The sequence below is a fragment of the Sorex fumeus genome, unplaced genomic scaffold (assembly GCF_029834395.1).
Source record: "Sorex fumeus unplaced genomic scaffold, SorFum_2.1 ptg000014l, whole genome shotgun sequence".
Taxonomy (NCBI): Eukaryota; Metazoa; Chordata; class Mammalia; order Eulipotyphla; family Soricidae; genus Sorex; species Sorex fumeus.
In genome coordinates this window covers 20,198,109-20,217,644 of record NW_026606071.1, presented here as the reverse complement: position 1 = coordinate 20,217,644, position 19,536 = coordinate 20,198,109, and the positions used below count along the sequence as shown (strand labels likewise).

The 19,536-nt window shown below is 38.3% G+C and overlaps 1 protein-coding gene across 1 annotated transcript in view; it reads right to left on the bottom strand.

The window, feature by feature from the left end:
• BMPR2 (bone morphogenetic protein receptor type 2) overlaps positions 1–19,536 on the bottom strand; it is a 180,637-nt gene that overhangs the window by 36,554 nt on the left and 124,547 nt on the right. The window contains exons 4-8 of the mRNA XM_056111883.1: positions 15,850–15,960; positions 14,096–14,187; positions 7,496–7,726; positions 6,547–6,661; positions 921–1,081 (exon numbers count right to left, since the gene is read on the bottom strand). Of these exons, the coding sequence (XP_055967858.1) occupies positions 921–1,081; positions 6,547–6,661; positions 7,496–7,726; positions 14,096–14,187; positions 15,850–15,960 (710 nt within the window). The remainder of the gene's footprint in view (positions 1–920; positions 1,082–6,546; positions 6,662–7,495; positions 7,727–14,095; positions 14,188–15,849; positions 15,961–19,536) is intronic.

Genomic DNA, 19,536 nt, shown 5'->3' with positions numbered 1-19,536 from the left:
CTGGGTTACAACCCTCGTATTCCATATGATTTTCCAAACCTCACACGAGTAATCCCTGAGTGCAGAGCCAGGAGTAAGCCTAGAGTAAGGCCATACCTGAGTACACACTGGTGTACACACTGGCCCCCAAAACAAAACCGAAAAACATAAAGGAGCCAGAGATATACTACAGTGGGAAGGGTGCTTGCCTTGCAAGCAGCAGACCAGAATTTGATTTCCAGCACCTCACAATGTCCCTCAAACCCAGTCAGGAGTGATCCCTAAGTACAGAACCTGAGCACAAGTGGATGTAGCCCCAAACATCAAAATAAATATTAATTTTTAAGACACAATTAGAAAACCTGAAAATATGAATGCCATTTCATATTTTGAAAAGTCAGTAAGTACATACATATGTAAAGAGAGACATTCATATATGAATGCAAAGAAAGAAGTCAAGAAGGAGATATTTCATATTTTAACAATTATCAGATGGTGATTACTTCATTTCAACTTTGATAACTACCTTTGATTTGAATATCATACTAGGGGCTGAAAAGATAGTACAGTGTGTAGCTTGCCTTGCATGCAGCTGACCTGGGATTCGATTCCTAGTATCCCATATGGTCCCCAGAGCACAGCCAGGAGTAATTCCTGAGTGCAGAGCCAGGAGTTGACCCCCTGAGCATAACTGGGTGTGACCCAAAAACTGAAAAAAAAAATCAATTCCTATGAACTTCTTATTGCTTGCCAAAATGTGAAGGAAAAAAAGTGATTTCCATAATGTATGATGAACTTCATAAGATATCGTCTTTATGTCTTAATTTTGCAATTCCAAATATATTTAAATTGACAGCATATAAAGATAATTTTCCGGAATAGTAAAGTGGATTCATTCATCTCTCTAGGCTTGTCAGGATTAATCTTTTGCATAAACTTACCTCACTTATGGCTGCATTGTCTTCTTCCCCTGGGCGCACCAATCTATTTCCAGTCAGCCTCATGGACAACCCAAAGTCACTGATCACACAGGTCCCATCATTTTTCACCAGGACATTTCTGCTGTTTAAATCTCGATGGGAAATGGCAGGTTTATAATGATCTGTGTGGATAATTCAAATATTTATTAAATTTAAATAGTATTATTAGAGATAAGATAAGCATAGATAATGGGTTACATAAATACAGAAGACTGTTACTTTTGAACGATAATTTTCTTTCTTTTTTAAATTTTGTTTTTATTTTATAAAGTAGCTCACAATATTTTATTATATTTAATATTCAAACATCTTCCCACCACCATATTTCAAATGTTTTCATCCTGAATCGCAATCCCTGCCCCAAAGCAGAACCAAAATAATATTTTATATTGTTTGTTATGCAAAACCGCTAAAAATGCTACAAAGAAGTATCCTTAGAGGAAAGAGTGTGGTGAAGATTGTTGTATTTCACCCAGGGGCCACTAAGCTCTTCTATAAGAGATCACTAATATGTTGTTAAAGATTGAGCCTTGGGCCATTTCCCTCTAAGTTGGGTCGCCTCCTACTTTGAACCCATCAATTTTTTTTAACTGAAAATTAGAATATCTTTAATGGGCAAGGCTGATCCCAGAATAACTATGGCCTTGGGCATTATTACTGTTTCACAAAGGGCCACCAGTGCCATTCCCCAAACAGAGCAACCCTTCGAGTCTGCTGGTGCAGCATCTTCATTAGAGTACAAAAGGGCACAAGCATAGTTGCCCTCAACTGGAGGAGGGGAGAGTGACTTAATAAATGAGCCTTTGACACAGCAGGTAGGGCGTTTGCCCTATACACGGCCAACCCAGGTTTGATTCTCAGCATCCCACATGGTCTCCTTGAGCACCGCCAGGAGTAATTCCTGTGTGCAAGAGCCAGGAGTAACCCATGGCATCACCAGGTATGACCCCCACTCTCCTCCCCCCCCCAAAAAAAAGAAGAAAAAATGAGCCTACGATTAGAATAACAAGAGTGTGGTACTCTTGGAGTATGGGTAGGGTATGTCCTATGAAGTGTCAAGCAGCTGCAGATGTGGCCTGGGCATAGACCAATAATTTTCTAACATCAAAAAAAAAAAGACATAAGAAATAAAAATTTAAAACAGGAATGAATGGAGACTTTACTGGCACCTCCTCAAGTAAATCGATGAGTAACGGGTTATCAAGTGATCAAGTGATAAAAAAAAATTTAATGCACGATTATTAATTTCTACTATATTTTACAACAAAACTACTGCATATACAATTAAGCTTTAAACATTCAGCTACAACTACCATGCTGTTGTTTCTAAATCTAAAATACCGTTGTTTTTCTCACGTCATTTCTATGGTATCAAAAAGAGATAACAGAGAAAGGGTTATTTCTTACCCGTCTAAAAAATAGTATAAATGAAAACTGACATGGTTCAAAACTAAGTATATGAATTTTATACTATTCTATGACTTAAAGTTCAAACCTATGATGAAACATATCAGTTTCGTCCTTCAACCCAATTCAGCTTTTCAAATTAAACTAGAAATCGTTTTAAAATCGATTCTTAAATAAGAGAACAAATAGAAGCACTATTATCTCTCAGTATCATACTAAATCTATTTACATGGGACCAGGAATTAGTGTAGTAGTTAGGATGCTGCCGAGTCTGAGCTTGATCTAGTTTAATTCCCAGCACCTCACGGTTCTCTGAGCATCATCAATGGGTGTAGCACAGGGCCTCTTGTGTGGTGCTGGAGGTATCCAGCACTGCTGAGCTAGCCCAGGAATCCCAGAACCACAGAGCCTGAGCTGCAGTACATCTTCAGGTCCTTGCAATGAACCTCCAGTCCAGCTGGTGAAGAATTGCTAGCGGGGATGCCAAAAACAAACAAAAATCCACCCTGTTTTCTAATTTACAAAGAAAAACACATATATACTCATTCTATTAATTTTGTCACTAGACTATATATTCCATGAATGTATCTTCCAAATTCAAAGAGCTTTTACGTAGCAAATAAAAAAATTTACTGAAAGAAATGCAACTCAAGCCCTGCATCAAAAAAACATTTTATGAGTTGGAAGGCATTTGCCTTGGGTAGGGCATTTGCCTTGCATACGGCTGACCTGGGTTATATCCCTGGCAACCCATATGGACTTAGGAATCTTCCAGGAGTGATCCCTGTGCACAGAACCAGAAGTAAGTCCTGAGGACAGCCTAATTTGGCTCAAAAACTCAAAGAACAAAACAAATCATAAAGAAAGCAAATATAATTCCTGTATCAAAGTAACCTAGAACTCTTTTTAAAAATTCTGTAATATGTTTTCTAAAATGTAAATAACACCCAAAGTAAACCCAAAAAAGTAGTAAAGCAAATATAGTTAATATTAGTTTTAATAGACTCCCATGTAGCGTTCAGGGGACCATTTTTGGCAAAAGGAGGTTGAGAATGAGGGCCTGAGGATCTGATACTGAGTGCAGTGACCTCCAGGGCCATCCTGGTAGTGCTAAGAAGCCTCCAGGACCATATCTGGCAATGCTCAGGAAGATATGTGGCACCAGGGATTAAACTTGGGTTAGTAGCACACAAGCAATGTGCCCTAAGCCCTATATTATTTCCCTAAGCACAGCAGTAGAACCGTTAAAGCAATAGCATAATCGGAAGGAAAATGTGGTTAATAAGTTTCTTGGGTGTGGGGGAAGGGTTTGGGTCACACCCTAATGATGCTCAGGGCTTACTCCTGGCTTTATGCTCAGAGATCACTCATTGCAGTTCTTAAGGGACCATATTCGGTGTCAAGGACTCAAGCCAGGGTCAGTCACATGCAAGGCAAGCACCTCAACCCCTGTACTATTGCTCTAGTTCCAGCTAACAAGTCTTAATATCAAGAGTTCTTTCTTCTTTTCTTCCCTTCCTACTTTGTGGCTTGGGTTTATAAAATGTGTACTAACATGGCCCACTCAGATCCTAAAAGGTCTGCATTTCTTACTCTGCATAAAATGACAACTAAAGTATATATACAATAATCTAGAGCTGATATTTATCTAAGAAAATTTAAACACACTGGAAAGTGTTTAGTACTACCAAATCAATACTTAAAACTACCTCACACATTAGGAAAGCCTAATCATGGAAAGAATGTACAATGAGTTCGAAAAACAGCCAGAGGGGAAACAGTAGAATTTCAACTATACAAACTAATTAGTAATGTTCTAGTTAGGTTTAAGTGATCTGTATGTGTGTTTTTTTTATCAGGGTTTTTTTTTTACTGGGAGAGAGGGAATAAATTCATCATTAGTTTTAAAAAAGCATAGGGAGAATAAAGCACAAACAAGTAGGTTCAATTTCTTATTCTGAAGCAAAAGGACACATAATTATTGTTAATTAGCACAAAGTTTCTGTACTAAACAGCAAGTTAGATTCGAAGACTATAAAAGGAATAAGGTTCTCTAAAAGAAAGTGAAATGATACCTTATATGTTTAAAATATTAAACCTTAGATATTTAAAAAAAATTAGGCAAAATATACATTTAAATAGCTATTATACTTATATTTGCTCAAGCGGGCCCAGTAACATCTCCATTGGAGACTTTGTTGTTACTGTGTCTGGCATATCGAATACTCTCGGTAGCTTGCCGGGCTCTCCGAGAGGGGCGGAGGAATCGAACTCGGGTCGGCCATGTTGGCTGCATGCAAGGCAGAAGCCCTACCCACTGTGCAATACTTAGTGACAACATTATTTGAGTGAAATTCTGTAGAGAAAACTTATTTAAATGGCAATCATTCTTTCCAGTTAATGTCGGACTTGAAACTTTGCTGAATCATGCAAGCATTGAATAGATTTAAGATGTTGTTTTAAATTCTATGCTAAGCCAGCTTTATAAAGCAGTAGAACAATGTTTAAGAGTAAGGAAACATAGTCCAAATGGTTAATGTGCTTAAAACACTAAAGCAAGTACTTCAGGTTGCTGACACAGGCAATAGCACTAACCAATTCTGTATTCAGGAAAAGCAAGATGTCAAGATAAATGAATTGATAAATTATTCAAGAGATATTATTTATATATGAAGCAGCAGCTAAAAAAGATGATCCTCGGCATTATACCATGAAGAAAGATATTAGGTACTGATACATTATGGATTCTTTTCACTACAGAGGTCAGAGAATAAAAAAATGTTCTGAACATTTTTGAAGTACATGTACAGAGCTTTAAGTTTGGCTACATATATATATTGTAGCATAATAAGAAACTTCTTTAAAGGATGAAAGCCTAAAAAAGTTTGAAAACAATTTTCACAGTAAAGTTAATTCAGAGGTAACTGTGATGTGAGGTGTATTTTGGAAGCAAGTGATAATGCAAATGTATTTTTAAAAAGCTGCTTTGAACACCTAGCCAAAATGTGCATAAAGGACAAAAACTATAGTTACAGCATACATTCTCCAACTTCTACTTACTAACAGATCCCAAAATTATTTGAAGTGCATGTTCTCTCCTCCTCTCTCCCCTCCCTCCTTCCCTCTTTCCCTCCTCCCCCACCTCTCTGCATCCCTTGAAGGTGAATGTGGTAGCTAAGTATGGACCATATTCTGGGAAACAAAGCATACATTCAAGGATTATATTTTAGGAGGCAGAAGGGGACAATTTCTTATCTCTTCTCTTTTTCTCCCCTGCTGACTAGAATAAAGAATGATGGATGAGGTGACCTTGAAGAGGAAAAGCTTATAAAAGTAATAATGAAGGAGGAATACAGGAGCAAGGAACCCTAAAAACACAAAGGTGCTGCTAAGCCAATTTTAGATTCCCTCCAGATATTTACATGAGAAAGTGGGGGGACAGTCTTTTTTTAAAAAAAAATTGGACTCACTATTATATTTCTCCCTGACAGATATGACCAAACTTAATGCAAGTTAACAGAAGAATTCACTTAAACTTTATACTAAAGACTAACCAACTTATGATAAAAAAAAAAGATCCATGCACTATTAAAAGAAGTTTATTTTAAGCCTAAAATCAGTGATAATGCATTGCAGTTCCCTTTTTTTTTTTTGGTCACACCCAGCGATGCACAGGGGTTAGGGGTTAGTCCTGACTCTATACTCAGGAATTACTCCTGGTGGTGCTGAGGGGACCATATGTGATGCTGGGAATAAAATCTGGGTTGGCTGCGTGTAAGGCAAATGCCCTACCAGCTGTGCTATGGCTCCAGCCCCGCACTGTAGTTCATTTAAGTGAGTAAAAGAAATTTAAAAAAAACTAAAAGGCTATTAATTTAAGTCCATACATGGACTTCAAATAGTCTACATGGTTCTAAAATCAAAAGACCAAGTTAGAGGTAGAAGTATCTCTCTGCATTCAGTATTTAGAACTTTACTCAAATTCTCAGTTAAATCTTGAAATTCTATTCTTTACTCTTCCTGTTGTATTTAAATACATTTCTCCATGTCAGATCTAGCAAGTTTAGCAATAAGTCTATTTTAATACAAAACATACTTTCACTGTGAATATTTCAATACTTTCTACCCCCCTGCCCCTACCCCCCAAAAAAGGTGATTCATCTTCTACTTATTGTCTTACCTCCTCGTGGTAATTCTGTATGAAGATAAGCAAGTCCTCTAGTCACAGAATGAGCCAGACGGCAAGAGCTTACCCAATCACTTGTCTGAAGACTCAAATACTTGCACAGAGATCCCTACAGAGAGAAAAAACATACACATAAAGAATAGTACTTATGCGAACATGCTGTGAAAACAATCTTTAAAAAGATTTACATAGGCTAAGGTTCCCCAAAAAGAGGATGGTGAGAGCGCACATGCCCTGCATGCTTGAGGCTTTACACTGGGTCTCTGACACTAGATAACCCCAAAATACTATCAGTGTAGCTCTGGGGGCCTCTAAGCACTGCTGCATGTAGACCTGATAGCCCTGTATGATGCCAAGATGGTAAAACTCCAAAAAGATTCCACAGAAATCTAGTTAATTATTTTTCAGAATTTTAAGGGAGAATTAATAAAGGAGAAAAGAAAAACAATTTTATAATTGATTCTCCTGTATTAAAAAATCATAGCACACAGTTTTGGCATTTGATATTCCCTAAGTTTCTTTATATTATGTTTAAGAAGTAGAAAACAAAAGACTTTTGTAAATATACATATCAGTGCTACTCAAAGTACTCACCTACAAGATGCTCTGGGATAAGACACTTATCAGTGGTGTTTGGAGGGGGGAAGAGAAGGTTGGGGAGTGGTAGGGGACAGCAGGTTATATCAGAAGGTCAATCAAGGCACTAGTTTTTTTTAAGAAAATATGACTATAAAAGAAACTGAGCCCTCAAGGAGGGAAAGGGAAGCAAAATCCTCTAACTAGTGACACAGTTGGTTCAACACATTCTGATGTGAGGACCTTATTTCACAGCATAACATTAATAACCAGTCTGCATAGCAACTATGCATTATATTATAGAGGCCCTCCTGATGGTCTGATGGTCAGTTAATATAAACATCAGTTTACATTTTGGAGAACCTACATTTGGATAATATTCCATCACAAGCAGATACTCCATGCGTCCATCTGCAGTGACTCTCTCGTCTCCAACTATAAAGCGGGCAATGTTGTCATGTTCCATCAAAGGCACTCTGTAAATGTTCTTCTCGTTGATAAAATTCTGACGGTTTGCAAAGGAAAATACTTTTACAGCAACTGGACGCTCATCCAAAGAACCTTTATATACTGCTCCATATCGACCTCGGCCAATCAACTATAAAAATTTGTGTTGAAAAAAGCAAGGTATTAATTCATATAAAAAAAGAGCATCATACTAATTAATTAAGTATAAATTCATATGCATGCCCTATTTCCTTAATTCTTATAGTTTTAATGACATTATTATGATAATAATAAAGCCTACATCTTATATGGTTCGAGAATCTCTGATTCGACCAAATCCAGAGATAACTACTTAGGCTCTTAGGGCCCAAGAGATAAGACAGTGGGTAAGGCACTGCCTTGCATGCTGCCAAACCAGTTCAATCCCTGGCACTCAGTATGATCCCCTGAGCACCGCCAGGAATGATTCTCCCCCAAAAAACCCAAAATCCAATACTACTATATACTTTAAAAAATTTTTCAAAAAGAAATCTAATGTATTTGTACATTAAACAAAACAAATGGAGGTACATTCTATACTAAGTCATTTGGGAAAAAAAAGGTATGATCTGGGCTTAATTACCCACATTTATAGCTGTTAGCCTAAGAAGAGACTGAAATCAGTGTGTGATGGTGCAAAAATTGCAATCCATAATCTCTTGAACCCTAGATACCAGAAGATCTGGGGAATCTAAAACCAAAAATTTCAGGCCAACATGAACATGACTATTAGAAAATAAGAAATGAATTCCAGAAGAAGAGAGGGAAATGCAATGGAATACATGAGAAAGATTCTACCTGTAGGTACAATAACTGAACTGAGATTTAATGTGGCCAACCAAGTTAACTGCCTACTAAAATTAACAATGAAAATCAACACACTTTAGAAGATGCTAACAGAATTTAAGGTCTCCACAGCATGATATTCATAGTATCTGGATACAACAAACTATCCAATATGCAAAGAACCAAAATTACAATATATTCTCTCCATTTTGGCTTTTAGTCTCTCTCTTTCTCTTTCTCTCTTTCCCCTCTCCCCCCACCCTTTGGGCATTGTGGTCTGCATACTCAGATACGAAAGGTTATTAAGAATATTCCTTTACCTACTTTTAACACTCAGTTCTTCTCCAGCATGATCATTCCCAGCTATTCTTGTCATACTGGTCTCTATCTTACCTACCCTCTGCCCCACACACAACTGTGTTGGTTGCAACCACTGCCCAGTACTCTTAGCCCATGTTTCTATGAATAGCATTGTAAGGGTCTATCTCAACAGTGATTCAATAAAAAAAGAAAAAAATAATTTTTTAAAAGGTTAGTTAACACATGCCAAAGCAAGGGTCTAGGGTGTTGAAACATTTCCTCTTGTAACAATTACAAACAAGACAAAAATAGTGAAACACTGAAATACTAATGTAATTACATAAGATAAAAATAGTTCAGAAATATAGTAATTTTATAAATCATCACACTGTTTGAGACAATAGACCATGATTATTAACAAGCAACTTAAAAATATTGTTAATGTATGAAGAACAAAGGTCAAAATTATATTTCAGCAATTCAGTCCGTGTGTATCACAGATGCTGATTAAAATATACTTAATTCTAAGAAGCTTCTGCACCTCAAAAGATAAAATGACCAGAATACAAAGACAATCAAGAGAATGGGAAAGGATATTTGCCCAATACCCATCTGATAAGGGGTTGATATCAAGGATATACAAAGCACTGGTTGAACTCTACAAGAAGAAAACATCTAACCCCATCAAAAAATGGGGTGATGAAGTTAACAAAAACTTTCCCAAAGAAGAAATCTGAATGGCTAAAAGGCACATGAGAAAATGCTCTACATCACTAATCATCAGGGAGATGCAGATCAAAACAATGAGATATCATCTCATACCACAGAGACTGGCCCACATCCAAAAGAACAAAAGCAACCAGTGTTGGCGTGGAGGTGGTGAGAAAGGGACTCTCCTTCACTTCTGGTGGGAATGCCGACTGGTTCAGCCCTTTTGGAAAACAGTATGGATGATTCTCAAAAAATTAGAAATTGAGCTCCCATTTGACCCAGCAATACCACTCCTGGGAATATATCCCAGAGAGACAAAAAAGTCGAAATGACATCTGCACTTCTATGTTCACTGCTGCACTATTTATTCACAATAGCCAAAATCTGGAAAAAACCCAAGTGCCCAAGAACAGATGACTAGTTAAGGAAACTTTGGTACATCTACACAATGGAGTACCATGTAGCTGTTAGAAAAGATGAAGTCATGAAATTCACATACAAGTGGTACTACATGGAAAGTATCATGCTAAGCGAAATGAGTCAGAAAGAGAGGGATAGACATAGAAAGATTGCATTCATCTGCGGGATATAAAGTAACAAAATAGGAAACTAACAGCCAAGAATCACTTGATCACTTGACTTCCCGTTAATCGTTGATTTGCTCGAGCAGGCGCCAGTAACGCCTCCATTTGTCCCTGTCGCGTGCTAGTGTAGCCCAATGGCGTCTGTTCGTTCTAGGAACATGAAGAGCCTCAAACCGATCGTTCATGATCTTGATGAAGAAGTCTGACTATCTGGTAGGTGGGTGGCCACGTGGTCTTTTGACATCTTATGGAATCCAGTCGGTAACAGTTCTAGTCCAGCAGTCGTCTTTAAATCTCATTACGTGACCAGCCCATCTGATTTTTGACACCTTGGCAAACGAGACAGCGTCCCTGATTCTTGATCATCAACAGACGTCGGAACTCTGGATTCTTTCTCTCATTTGAGTGAAACATGATATTCCAAGCTCTTTCAATTCCTCTTTGGGAGACACAAATAGCGTTCTTATTCTGTTTGCGTAGGGCCCAGGTCTCTGAGGTGTATGTTAATGCAGGAAGAACAGTGGAATCAAAGAGATGTTCCCGGAGCTGGAGGTTCTTCGTCCTCTTAGCTATTTCTTCAATGCTCTTGAAGGCGTTGCAAGCCGCTCTCTTCCTCCTGTGCAGCTCGGGTGCCAGGTCATTTGTCATGTTGACTTCTCGACCTAGGTACACATAGCTGTTGCATTCAGAGATGGTCATTCCCTTGAGAGTGAATGGGGTGTTAGGAATGAGACTGTTTCTCATAAACATTGTCTTTGTAAGATTCAGCTGTAGTCCGACCTTTCCACACTCATGGTCGAAGTCGGCCAGCATTTGTGCTGCTTGGCTAATGTTTGGTGTTATTAAAACAATGTCATCAGTAAAGAGGAGCTGGTGTAGTTGCCGACCATCTATCTTCACTCCCATTCCTTCCCAGTCGTCACATGATGTTCTCGAGGGTGGCACTGAAGAGTTTCGGTGAAATGGTATCATCCTGCCAAACCCCTCTCTTGACATCAATGATTACTTCTTTGTAGAATGGTGAGATCCTGGTAGTGAATCTGTAATACAGCTCATGGAGGATCTTGATGTATTGAGTTTGAATGCCCTGATTGTCTAGGGCTTCAGTGACTGCTTCCATCTCAACAGAATCAAAGGCCTTCTTTAAATCAATGAATGTTAGACAGAGAGGCATCTTGAACTCTCCAGAAATCTCAATGAGCTTGGTTATCATCATAATTGGATGTTGGTGTGTAGACAACGAAGATAGAAACTGCTGGCAGTGAGCCACATCTATTCAAATGTAAACATCCGATTCAGGTTGTTAGGCATTTGAATGAATCAATGCTCATGGCCAAGTTTGTGTTGACAAGGACACCTCTTTTATCGCATGTTCCGAGGAACAATTCTTCTCCAGTGTTGAAATCGGCGTGATGAGATTGGTGCCTTCTTGTCTCAGTCAGACCAATGATGTCGTACTTGATCTTTCGCGCTTGTACCATCAGGTCCTCGATGGATGCATCTGATGCTAGCGTACGTGCATTGAAAGTACAGATGATCATTTTTGTCTTCCTTCGTTGTGGCAGCCGAATTAGGCCTTGAGATTTTATCGGCCTCTCCTTTCTCATCCTTCTCAGTGCTGCCATATTGGTGACACCTTCAGGGTCAAGGGAATGAGACCCATTGTAATTACTGGTTTTGGCATATCGAATACACAATGGATAGCTTGCGAGGCTCTGCCATGCGGGCGGAATATTCTCGGTAGCTTGCCAGGCTTCCCAAGGGGGATAGGAGGCTTTTGGGGTGACCTCTAATTGCCCTTGTAGGTGTTACCATATTTGAACCCTATCAAATATGATACGGCAATTCTGCAAAATGGGTATTTAGTGTCTTATAATGTGTCGCGTGGTTGCTTTGTGGCCACGCAGGTACGGAAAGCATCCTGGAGTGTGGCAGCAGCTGGGTAGTGGAGGTAGTGTAGGATAGTTGAGATAATTACCAAGAATAGTTGAGATAATTACCAGGAGGTTCACTCCATGGCTTGGAGGCCAGCAGCACATGCTAGGGGAAAAGGCAGCTCAGACAGAGAAGGGAGCACTAAGTAAAGGGTGTTTGGAGTATCCTCCCAGGATGAGATATGCATGCTGAAAGCAGACTATAGACCGAATATGATTGCCACTCAGTGCCTCTTTTGCAAACCACAGCACCCAAAATGAGAGAGAGAACAAAAGGGAATGCCCTGCCTCAGGGGTAGGGTGGGTGAGATGGGGGGGATGGGGGGTGGAGGGATATTGAGAGCATTGGAGGTAGAGAATAGGCACTGGTGGAGGGACGGGTACCCAATCATTGTATAACTGAAACCCAAGCTCAAAAATTTGTATGTCTACAACTGTGTTCCACTAATAAAAAACAAAAAATTAAAAAATAAAACAATATTCTTAATTCTGACCAAGCATGTGGTAGCAGAGAAAGAAATCGGACTATCTTAAATTAAGATGCTTCTGCACCTCAAAAGAAACAGTGACCAGGATACAAAGACAGCCCATGAAATGGAAAAGGATATTCACCCAATACCCTTCTGATAAGGGGTTAATATCAAGGACATACAAGTCACTGGTTGAACTCTACAAGAAGAAAATATCCAATCCCACCAGAAAATGGGGTGATAAAATGAACAGAAACTTTCTCAAAGAAGAAATTCAAATGGCTAAAAGGCACATGAAAAAATGCTCTTCATCACTAATCATCAGGGAGATTGCAGATCAACACAACAATGAGATATCATCTCACACCACAGAGACTGGCACACATCCAAAAACAAAAGTAACTGGTGTTGGTGTGGACGTGGGGAGAGGAGAGAGAGATACTTCTTCACTATTGGTGGGAATGTCAACTGGTCCAGTCTTTTTGAAAAACAATATGGATGTTTCTCAAAAACTAGAAATTAAGCTCCCATTTGGCCCAGCAATATCATTTCTGGGAATATACCCTGGGGGCCCAAAAACACACAGCAGAAACATCATCTGTACTCATGTGTTCGTTGCAGCACTATTCACCATAGCCAGGATCTGGAATGCCTGAGTGCCTGAATGCCTGAGAACAAGATGAATGGATAAAGAAACTATGGCACATCTACACAGTGGAATACTATGCAGCTGTCAGAAAAATGAAGTCATGAAATTTGTCTATAAATGAATGGACATAGAGAGTAGCACGCTGAGTGAAATGAGTCAGAAGGAAAGGGGCAGATATAGTCTGACTGTATTCATATATAGTATAAGAATATACTATACAGTGGTGGCAGTCAGAGAGCCATGAAGTGTCAGAAATTGGATTTGAGTCCTCTACATAACTATCATGTACTCTAGTCCTTTAATTATCTTTCTTGTGCCATAGTAAGGATATCTTTGGCAAATATAGGGAGGGAAGGAGAGAGAGACACGTGCTCAAGTGAGAACATGGGTTTCTTCAAAGTAGAAAAAGCCCAAAATACACAGTCTAAGCACAGATGTGCCGGTCATTTCCCCATAATAGGGAAATATGCCAAAAAAAGAAAGAAAGTACACATGTCTGGTAGATGCAGCCAAAGAGGCACACTCTATGGTAAGACTTTAACATAGATTCTGAAATATTACCAAATAAATTTAAATTACATAATAGTCAGAGATATTTATAAAAACATAGTATTTTCAAACTCAAACATTTATTTGACATCTATCATGAATGCCTTGCCTACCACTCTTCTCAGAATTTCACAGCTTCATTAGGATACTCTGTTGTCTGTACTCAAATATCTCCTCCTTTCTAAACATATTTTCTTTAATAACCTCTTTTATTATTTTATTAACTCTAATTACTTTATTTTACTCCATAGCACTTACTGCTAGGAACTATGTATATTCATTTATTTACCTGCGAGTAGATTCTCTCCCACTAGAACACAAACCTCAGAAAGAATATGTTGATAATGCATATTCTCCCTGCCTACACTGGGCTTTGGCACAAAAACGCCAAATGTTCACTGAATAAGTGAATTGATGTGTTAGTAAGTGAAGTCACTGTCCCCAATAAACTACAAAAGTAGGAAAAATAGTCCACAATATAAAAGCAATGAATCTTACTTCCAGTAGTTTCAGATTATCTAAGTCAAGAGAGGGTTCTGATGTTGCTGCCTCCATCATGTTCATACTGTGAAGACCCTGTTTCCGGTCTCCTAAGGGAACAGGGGAGAAAAAAAGGTTACAAAGTGCAGTTCTCTGATAATTTTCATTACATTATAATCTAAAGAATAGCAACAAAAGGGTTGGGGGAAGGACATGACTAATGTCCATGGAAAAAAACTATTTACTGAACTGGGATTCATATATGAGGATCAAAGATGAAACTCCTGAAAGCTGAATACTGGAAAGAGATAATTTCAGCAACAGACCTAGTTTATAGTCTTACAGATGCTGCAGAAACATTAAAGAATGTTTTATTAAAGTTATTGTAATGAATTAACTGAGTAGATGATTTCCCTTAAATGCCCATTGAACCTGAAACTCATTAGAACATTTCATGATACTGACAAATTTTTAGAAGTAAAAATGGTATTGTAGTTATAAACATACTTTTAAACTCTTACAATTTTGAGATTCAAAATAATCAGGTAGCATTACTGTCATTACTATAAGGAAGAATGTAGTGAGTTGTGCTAGGATGTAAACAATGTTTCCCAAATGGGAACTATTACTCCCTTGAGGGTGCTGAAATTATCCTAGTGTGCATTTGGCATGGAGTTTTGAGGGCGGGGGGGGGGGGGGTGCTGTTTGTTTGCTTAGAAGATAAAATTTTGAAAGGGACACTGAATAATTTTTTTCTGAAAAGGGGGTGGTAGGTCAAATAAGACTGTGAACCTCTCATGTAGGGGATGTAGATGTAATAGTTATTGAAGCTGGTTGATAGGTATTTTTTAAATGTTTAAACCTTTCTGTAAAAATGGGATCAGAATGATAGTACAGCAGGTAAAGCATTTGCCTTGATCCCTGGCATCCCATATGGTCCCCCAAGCACTGCTAGGAATAATTCCTGAGTGCAGAGCTTGGAGTAACCCCTGAACATTGCCAGTTGTGGTCTCCAAACAAACAAACAAACAAACAATAAATGAATCTTTAGAATAAAGTAAAAGGTTCCATGAGAAAGGATGAGAAGGGGCCTGAGATGAAAACAGTGGTAGAGTGCATGATTCACATTGACAATGTACTGGGTTCAATCTCTGGCAGCACAAAAATTAAAATAAAAAGAAAGATGAGAGCTGCTATAATACAAAGGTGATTTTTTATACTAAGAACAGAGACTTTTTTGAAAGGGTGGGGGAGGCTGAGGATGGAAATTTTATTCCCTTTCCTTCTTAACTAATCGACATGACCACTGGTGACACATTACTGTTACTGATACAGAACACTCAAAGATAGAGCCTCTCGAGCTGGAGAAATAGAAGAGCTGAGAGGGTGCTTTCCTTGTGCATGGCCAACCTGGGTTAGATCACCTGCACCCCCACTGTGGTCCCCAGTCACAGCCAAAAGTGAACCCTAAATGCTGAGTGTTGCCAGATGTCCACCCGCCAAAAAAAAAAAAAAGGAAGGAAGGTGTCTCTTCACTCAATGGAGACAGCTCAGGTAAATGGAGTTCCTTAATGGTGACAAATAAGTATGAAGGCTGTCAGCTCATGGCACATACCCAAACCCTCTTGGTTTTAGTGGTTTCAAGTTACCCATAAATTCCACTCAGGTTTTATGCTCTAAGCACAGATTTTTGAAAAGGAGAAAATAAATTCTAGTTAAATGGCTTGTTTAATATATAATAGGTAAAGAGTAGGTTTCATTTTGTTTCTTACCTGTCAGCATTCGGTATCCAAAGCATAAGGCAACTAGCAAAACAGCTAACACAGAGACTGATGCTAAAGCAATAATTATTGTCTCATCTCGACTAAATGAATGAGGTGGACCTAAAAGAAAACAAAAATTTAAATATAGTCATCCTTTAAAAAAAAAGCATTTTGTTAAATAAGACTATCCTTTGGATATGATGTATCAATATAGTCAAATCAACAGTTTTTGTATCAAAGAAATGAAAAAAATATTAATAACCCAGTGATACTTACAAAGCATATACTTTAATCAAAAATTTTTTACATATTTAGAACACTGAAAAACCTGTGCTCCTATTTAAATAAATAGCAACTACAACATAAAATATCACACATAGAATAATAATTAGGAGAACAATCTGTGGAATCACAATTGGTTTTTAATTCTGAATCCATATCACCTGTTGGTCTTTAGCAAATAATTTGGCTTTTCTGAGTTCAAATATCTTACTAGTGAGATGTTCTCTAATTTAAACTTTTCTGAGAGGCTTACAAGCTCAAGTACTTGGTATTGAGTATATTATCAAACAATAAATGGGAGTTATTAGGCTTGTCAGTGCTGATATTATTTAATGAAAAGAGCATAACTTTGCAGGAAGTAAATCTGAACTGGGTTTGAAATTCAATTCTGTGGTTTCATCACTTTGAGAAAATTTCTTCTCTGGTCTGAGTCTATTCACATGCAGGTTGGGAATTCATATATCTAGCTCACAGGGCTATTATGAGCATATAAACCACTTTATGTTTCATTCCCCATATCAGATCACACCTAGAGAAATATGAAATGACCAGTAGGATGGTGTCAGGAACAAGAATACATTTAGAAGATAGCAAGAATAGTGAAGAGAGTGAAGGTAACTCTAACATGTGATGAGTAGAGAACTTCTGATGTGAAACAAGAGAAAACTAAAGGTGTGGTAGTTTCCTTGATGCAGAACAGACTTGTAGTTAGAGCAACAAGATACAATTAGAGAGTGTTCAGTCACTGGTTAAAAGAATATAGTTTTAAGTTCAGCATACAAAAAAAAAAATCCTACCAAGTCTACAACAGAGTAAGTTACCCTCTGCAATAGCTATTTTTTTTACTAGAGATTTCCGTATAGTAGTACTGTAGTAGCATTGTCCTCCCACTGTTCATCGATTTGCTTGAGTGGGCCCAGTAATGTCTCCATCGTGAGACTTCTTGTTACTGTGTTTGGCATATCAAATATGTCACGGGGAGCTTGCCAGGCTTTGCCTATAGTAATTAGTAATAATACACTTACTTAATTTTTTCATTCAAAATCAAGCACATTGTATATTTAAATTAAGACTCTTCTCAAAAGCATTTTTGTTGTTGTTTTGGGGGGCCACCCCCTGCAGTGCCCAAGTACTTGCTCCTAGCTCTGCATCCAGGGATCATATCTGTAAAGGTCTGGAGATCATGTGCAGTGCCAGGGATCAAACCCAGGTTGGCAACATATAAGACAAGTCTTAACCCCTAAAATCTTTCTCAGTTTGGATATCTTAATTATACATGGTATCAAACTAGATATCCTGCTCACAAAGTCATAAGCCTCTATAGCAAAAATTTCTATGGTAGGCATTCCTCTTGTAAGTATGCATTTGCTTCCATCAAATTAATTAAACACAACTGAATGTTAAAATGTCAAAAAATAATTTGGGAAAAAAATTTAAAACATTTGAAACACTTTAACACTCTTTTAATATATAGGACATTTACTGAATTTTAAATAAAATTTAACAATATTATACCTACTTTTAATACACAACAAGTTACAGAAAGAAACTACACATAGACACCCATTTTACCTGAGACACCTCTTCACCTATAGTAGGATAGCTATAGTTTTAGTAACAATCATTTTGAAAGCATCTCAAAAGTTAAACATATAGTTATCTAGAAATATACATCAATAATCTGAAAACCAGACCTCAAATAAACTTTGAAAAGGATGTTTATGGCTGGGGTTGAAACGATAGTACAATGGATAGGGCATTTGCCTTGCACATGGCCGACACTGACCAGGGTTCAATCCCTGGCATCCACATCCAGTAACGTCCCCTGAAAACTGCCAGGAGTAATTCCTGAGTGCAGAGCAGGAGTAATCCCTAAGCATCACCAGGTGGGTGTGACCCAAAGAGCCAAAAAAATTATGGTCTCACCAATCACAACAGTCCAAAAGATACAACACAGATGTCCCAAAGGTGATGCATGCATAAACAAAATATAGTTTTTCCACATAAAGACACAAAAGATCACAATTCTCTTATTCCACTTATATGCAATATAGAGAAAGGGCAAATTCGTAGATACAGAAACCAGATTAGTAGTTTTCAAGAGCCATGAAAGGGGGAAACTGATAGTGTCTGTTGATCATGTAAAAATTTTAGAGCCGTCCACATCCCACACCAGGCTGTCTTCACCAGGGCAATTCAGAGGGGGCAGGTAGAGTTTCCCTCCCCAGCCCAACAGAGTTCTTGGCAGGCGAAAATCTCTAGAACCCAATCGCTGCCATGCTCAGTCATTCTTGGATGAGGAGTCTGCAGAAAAACCCAGGTATGAGGGACCTATGACTGAAATCTCTAAGCTCGCTTGGAGTAGAAATGGGCCTCCTCCTCCCATCTCCCAAGTTTACCAGTAGCTTGGCAGTCACCCCCACAAACTGTCGCTGGCACCATATAACCTTATCAATGGTCATGATCCAGAGACTCAGAAACAAAGCTCCCAGAAGAGAGAAACATAGGCTTCACCCATGTGCGAATCTGCTGTATTCTAGATTTTAGAATTCCTGGAGTAACCTCTCATACTCTACACCACTGATATACATAGCGTAGCACACAACATCTGATGGGGTTTAACACACGTTAGCAATCTCTTATACACGGGCTTAATGGCTCCAGAATGAAATACAACCAGCTTCACACACTTTCCTCTAAGGAAACTTGATTGGACCATTTTTAGCATGTTATTCTTAACAAGCAATACAAAATTAATTGTTTTGGTTCTGCTCTGGGGGACACAGCTTGGGTTCTGGGGTGGAAACATTCAAAATATGGTGGTGAGGAGGCGCAATGGTGGTGGTATTGGTGACTGAATATTAAATGTAATGAACTATTGTGAACGACTTATAAAAATAAAATAAACTTTGGAAAAAAATTTTAGAGTTAGAGGAGATAGTTTTATAATATTGAGAAAAAACAGTTTAGTATGATTAATTCTATTTTTCTTTTTTTGCTTTTTTGGTTACATCTGGCAATGCACAGGAGTTACTCCTGGGCCTGCACTCAGGAATTACTCCTGGCGGTGCTCAGGGGACCATATGGGATGCTGGGAATCGAACCTGGGTTGGCTGCTTGCAAGGCAAATGCCCTACCCGCTGTGCTATTGCTCTAGCCCCTAGTATGATTAATTCTATTCTGTGAGTTTCACCTCTGTTTCTTTTTAAAACCTGATTTTAAAATTTGTCTAATTCAAAGAGAAACTTTTCAATACATGAACAGGAACTTTATACAGATTCACAAATCAATCTATAAATTCTTCACTATAGTAAAATATAAACAAATATTTTATATGCTTTATTATTCTTTCCTTGGGCTGGAGTGATAGCACAGTGGGTAGGACGTTTGTCTTGCATGCGGCCGACCAGGCCG